At 41.7% G+C, this 5,652-nt stretch overlaps 1 protein-coding gene across 1 annotated transcript; it reads left to right on the forward strand.

Annotated features, from left to right (window-relative positions):
* LOC310823303 (LIM domain-binding protein 3-like) lies at positions 1–2,983 on the forward strand. Its single transcript, XM_083696138.1, has 6 exons — positions 1–30; positions 131–494; positions 908–1,088; positions 1,338–1,458; positions 2,106–2,221; positions 2,626–2,983. Exons 1-6 carry the CDS (start codon positions 3–5, stop codon positions 2,713–2,715), a joined length of 900 nt encoding a protein of 299 aa, XP_083552264.1. The 5' UTR covers positions 1–2; the 3' UTR covers positions 2,716–2,983.
* The last annotated feature ends 2,669 nt before the right edge of the window (positions 2,984–5,652 follow it).

Below are 5,652 nucleotides of genomic sequence, written 5' to 3' on the forward strand. Positions count from 1 at the left end.
TTATGCCAACTATCTACCCTGCACAACCAGGTAGCTACAGCAGGGGGTGATGTGTAATGCTTAATGTGTTAGCAATGTGCTTAATTCAGTCGTGTTGACTTGGCTTGAGTGTCCTGTGTGCATTCTCCAGCCCCTGTGCCTGCTCCTGTCCTGCCCCCAGCTCCAGCCGCCCCTGCACCCCCCTCCAACAGACCCCCCTGGGTCACTGATGACTCGTTCGCCGATAAGTTTGACCCGTGCAAGACCACCACCACCAGCATGAAGGTACAGCCCCTGCCTCAGAGCGCCCCACCAGCACCAGTCTACATCCCCAACCCCACCCACACCTCCACCCCTCCCTCTGCTCCAAGCCCCGCATTTAACCCTAGCCCAGCCCCCTTCAGCCCCGCCCCCGCCCCCTTGCCCTCAGTGGCTCGGGGCGTGGCCCAGAAGGCCGAGCGCTTCGCTGCCAGCAGCCGTACGCCACTCTGTGGAGCCTGCAACAACATCATCAGGTAACGGTGCATCCCCACCATTCACACACGCCACGCACACCAATAGAAACGCAATGTTTACCAATAGAAACACAAAAGGTCATTAGGGCCCCTAGACTTTGGAACGACTTGCATGAGGATATTAGGCTAGCAAGATCAGTATTTTCTTTTAAATCTCTTCTTAAAACTCATTTTTATAGACTAGCCTTTAATGGATGCTTCCCTAATTCTGTTTAATGTGTTTTACTGTTTCTACTTATATGTTTGTTTTTATTTGCAGCTCTGTTTTATCTATTTATAAAGCACTGTGTAACACTGTTTTGGTGTTACAAAAAAGTGCTATATAAATAAAGTTTATTATTATTAAAGTGTCTTTAATGTTTTGAGCTGGTCATTGTCTTTGCCTCTGTCCTCACGGCTGTGTGTGGTCCCAGGGGGCCGTTCCTGGTGGCGCTCGGGCGCTCCTGGCACCCCGAGGAGTTCAACTGCCACTACTGCCACACCTCCCTGGCCGACTGCAGCTTCGTGGAGGAGCAGAACGCCGTCTACTGTGAGGTCTGCTATGGGGAGTTCTTTGCCCCTACCTGTGCCCGCTGCTCAACCAAGATCATGGGGGTGAGCTGACACACACACACACACACACACACACACACACACACACACACACACACACATATACACACACACACACACACACACACATACACACACACACACACACACACACACACACACACACACACATATACACACACATACATACACACGCACACACGCACGCGCACACACACACACACACACACACACACACACACATACACACACACACATAATAACCTTTTGTTAATGTGTTTTGATGTGCAGGAGGTGATGCATGCGTTGAGACAGACATGGCACACCACCTGCTTCGTCTGTGCTGCCTGCGGCAAGGCCTTTGGGAACAGCCTCTTCCACATGGAGGACGGGGAGCCCTACTGTGAGAAAGGTACTGCTCATCTCAGAACAATGCACCAACCTCACCAAGTCAATTTCCTGTATGTGCAAATATACTTGGCCAAATAAAAGAATTCTGATTCTGATATAGAGGCCATTGTGGCAGAATGTCAACAGAGGCCTGTCTCAACAATGAGGCTTTTCAGGCTGTACCATGGACATAAAAAACTAATAGCAAATAATAATAATAAACAAATAATAAACAAATAATAATAATCATAATAAACTTTATTTATATAGAACCTTTTTAAAACAGTGTTACAAAGTACAAATTTACAAAGTTACAAATAGATAAAAACATATATGCAAATAAAAACAAAAATATCGAGTAAAAAACAGTAAAACACATTAAAACTAATCAGGGCTGCATCAGTTAAAGGCTAGTCTATAAAACATTTTTAGTTTAGTTTTAAGAAGAGATTTAAAAGAGAATACTGATCTTGCTAGTCTATTATCCTCATGCATGCTGCTCCAGAGTCTAGGGGTCCTAATGGCAAAGGCACAGTCACCTTTTCTCTTAAAACCTGCTACTCAAATACACCTGAAACCACTTACGTATGAATTAACACTGATATAACACTATACATAACATAGTACTAACAACTACCACTATCTCACAGCCTTTATCCTCTCCCCCAGATTACATCTCACTCTTCAGCACCAAGTGCCATGGCTGCGACTTCCCAGTGGAAGCTGGAGACAAGTTCATTGAGGCCCTGGGTCACACCTGGCACGATACCTGCTTTGTCTGCGCGGTAAGAATCTTCTGAAAGGGATCCAATGCTGCACAAATGTAACCGAGCTGAGATGGTAAACTCACTCCTCAAGTTCAAACACCCCCTCACCCACGTTGTCGAGTTGCCAGCTTTTGGATAGCGTAGCTGGTTAACATTGGGTGTTTGAGGAGACGGTCACGTGTGTTGGCAGGTCAGAGGTCACAAGTTCTAGGCTCGGTCGGAGCAAGTTGAATGAGTCTTTCCCCTGTTGTGTATTCAATATTTTGTTTTGAACTAAATACACTATTGATTACACAAATTGGTTTGTCAGATTCACACAATGAGTCTTTCCCCTGTTGTGTATTCAATCATTTGCTTGCTTTGAATTAAATACATTAAACTCCAACTGGTTTGAGATTCACACTTCTCTCTGTCTCTCACAGGTGTGCCATGTGAACTTGGAGGGCCAGCCTTTCTACTCCAAGAAGGACAAGCCCCTGTGCAAGAAGCACGCTCACGCCATCAATGTGTAGATGCGCCCCCTGCTGCCTTACGGGTGCTGGGCAGCTGCATGCCTTAGCCTTGGCAGAGGGCCCTGGAGAGAGGGCATCGATGCCAGTCTACATGATGACAAACACAAGCTGAAGATGACAATGAAAATTATTTACTGATCAGTAAAAATAGTCAATCATTACAAAATACAAAACTATTTGTGAATAATTGTGTTCACCGGTACTGCCGATTTAAGACACAAGCTGCATAACGCTCCTGTTAAAAAAAAAAAGATTACTGTAAAAGTACTATACAACTTTATAGTACAATCTCACCCACAAATGATTTATCGTTATATTTCATATCAGAGAACTTGATCGTGATATTTCACGAGAACGTGATATTTCACTTTGCTACTGAACTCAGATCCTGGAGAGCCCCGATCTAGAGGAGCTGAACAGGCAAGCTGGGCAGCACGGCTCTGCTGTAAAGATGCCTTATTTCACAGCAACACTGTGTGCTATCGAATGTAAAGAATGTTTGTTTGCGAAGTGGAACAGAAATAACTTGCAGTGTGAATGTAATAGAGATAGTTTTAAGTAAACACAACTTTAGATGTGAAGATATAAAGCCTCACACTGCTCAGTAGAGTCACTGAGCTGACGCAGTATATCAGGAGAAAAATACTATTAAAGCTTCACAGGTGTCAATATACAGACAATTTAGACTATGACAAAGTGTTATTTATTTACATACAACAAGAGTGTATAGCATCACTTTATTGCAGATAAAACAATACATAATGAATTAATTAAACTTTAATTACCGTTATATCACAAAATGTAAATGTTTTAATTGTTTTGTTTTTGATGAAACAGCACACGACACAAACAGGTTCATAGTGTGCAGACATCTTGTCTTCGATTCATGAGAAAGAGAACGACAGAGGTCATGACCTCAAAGATTACACTTTGTTAAATTATTATATAGTAATAACAACCATAATCATAATCATAATAAAAACAGGAAGATGAGACAATAAAATCCCAAAACAAAATGTCCTCGAATTTAAGACAAAACTAAAAGATAACTTGGGGATACAGTTTTCTCAATATGAGACTTCAACCTTGGATAGATTTCAGTTTTGAGGAATGGGGGAAGGGGAATTGGACTGGAATGGAATGTTGAATGTGTCTCATAAAGTTTATTTGCTCGTTTTTATATGAAATGAAAGCGCCACCCTGTGTCGTTCACTGCTCTGGCCTGGGATCTCATAGAAACATTTTACAGAGCTAACCGCTATGCATTGTGTTGTGCCTTACACCATGATGAAGTATCCTTTATCTAAACAAGAATGGATCTGTCTTCTCTGTCTTCTCTCTGAAATGATAAAAAGGCCAAACCCAGCCAAACATGCATCTCTCACCAGCACGCACACCTTACAGTTGAAGCAGTGTGCTGGTGTGTGTCTTTTTACTTTCAGAGTATTTTATACGTCTTTGTGTATTTCCTGTTTGTTAATGTGTACGTGTGCATGCATGAGTTTGTACATGATTGTCCGTGCATGTCTAACAAGGAAACATCAGTATTAGTTTATCGTGCCACTATAGAGTAGCAATGCGCATTCGTTATTTGAAACACTATTACTCTGGGGACATAACACTGAGTACTTTTGATATGCTTTTGTATGTAGATCAACCGCGAGGCAGAATGATACTTAGTGCTGTTCAGAGGAACCTTACATGATACCACTGGAGGGAAATGGGAAGGATAGCAGACTTGAATTGTTGGTACTGTAGATTAGCGCTAAAAGTTTAGCGCTAACAGTTTAGCGTATGAAACTAGTTGTATTGTTTCTAGCCACTAGAGAGGGCAACAGTGTTGAAACCATGGCAACAGTACGGAAACAGTGTTGAAACCGTGTTCTTGGCATGTCTTACACATTAGCGACTAGTCAGCATTTCTAGAAATACAATAGTGTGTTTCTGTGTAACCTGGTATCTGCAGGACCGCATCAGTAGCTCAAACTGTTCTTTTTTTTTTTCTTTTCTTTTTTTTTTAAATCTGCTCCTGGTTCAACCACTACAATATGACAGTTAAAGAGATGCTATAGGATTTTGGTATATTTTCAACCACTAGTTCTGAGATGAGCTCTCACAAGCCAAAAACGGGTCCCCGAAATAGAATATTTTTTTTCAAGAAATGACCTGATTGGACAGAGAGGGGCACAATGCACCACTACCATGAGCAAAAGCTTATTTCTCAAAGGTTACAACTGTGTTGTCAAATTAGATAAGAAATTAATAAACATTATATCATGAACAATACAGTAATCTCTTAAACCTGTATCTAAAGTGACAAAAATCCCATAGCATCTCTTTACTATAGTGAAAACATGATTACAAGTTTATATCTTCTCACATTCATTCCATTATAGGCAAGACATCTCTCTGGTGCATCTCAGTCCCCTGTATAGAGAGACACCATCTCTTCACTCTATTCTCTTCCCTTCCTCCAGGGCAGTCCTGTTTTAGCAGTCTTGTGATACAGGTGTACGCTGCCCTGATGCTGGAGGAACACAATCCTTTTACATTTCAGTTTAAGGCTTCTGAGTGGTTTTCCAGATGTGGATCCACACATTGTTGTGTCTGCACTGATGTTTGTTAAACACTTGTGAGTCTGCTAGATTTATATCAAACTGTGTAAAAGCTTGGTAAAAGGGATTGCTTATTCTTCCATGTTCTGTGTTTTGGGATAGGGAAAGTATTTATCTGGAGTAGTGTTTTCTTAGAACACACATTTTCTAACTTTTTGAACCAATTATTTATTTACTGTACTAATTTAAACTTTCATTTGTTTTAAAGCACTAACTGCAACACGGCCTTGGGTAGCTCTGTACCCTCAACATTGTTTTCCTGGCATGGACTGTGTTGGAAGAATAGGATTGTTGGCGGGGGTTTTTATTGCATATTATCAAT

This window comes from Argentina silus (genome assembly GCF_951799395.1).
Source record: "Argentina silus genome assembly, chromosome: X".
Lineage (NCBI taxonomy): Eukaryota > Metazoa > Chordata > Actinopteri > Argentiniformes > Argentinidae > Argentina > Argentina silus.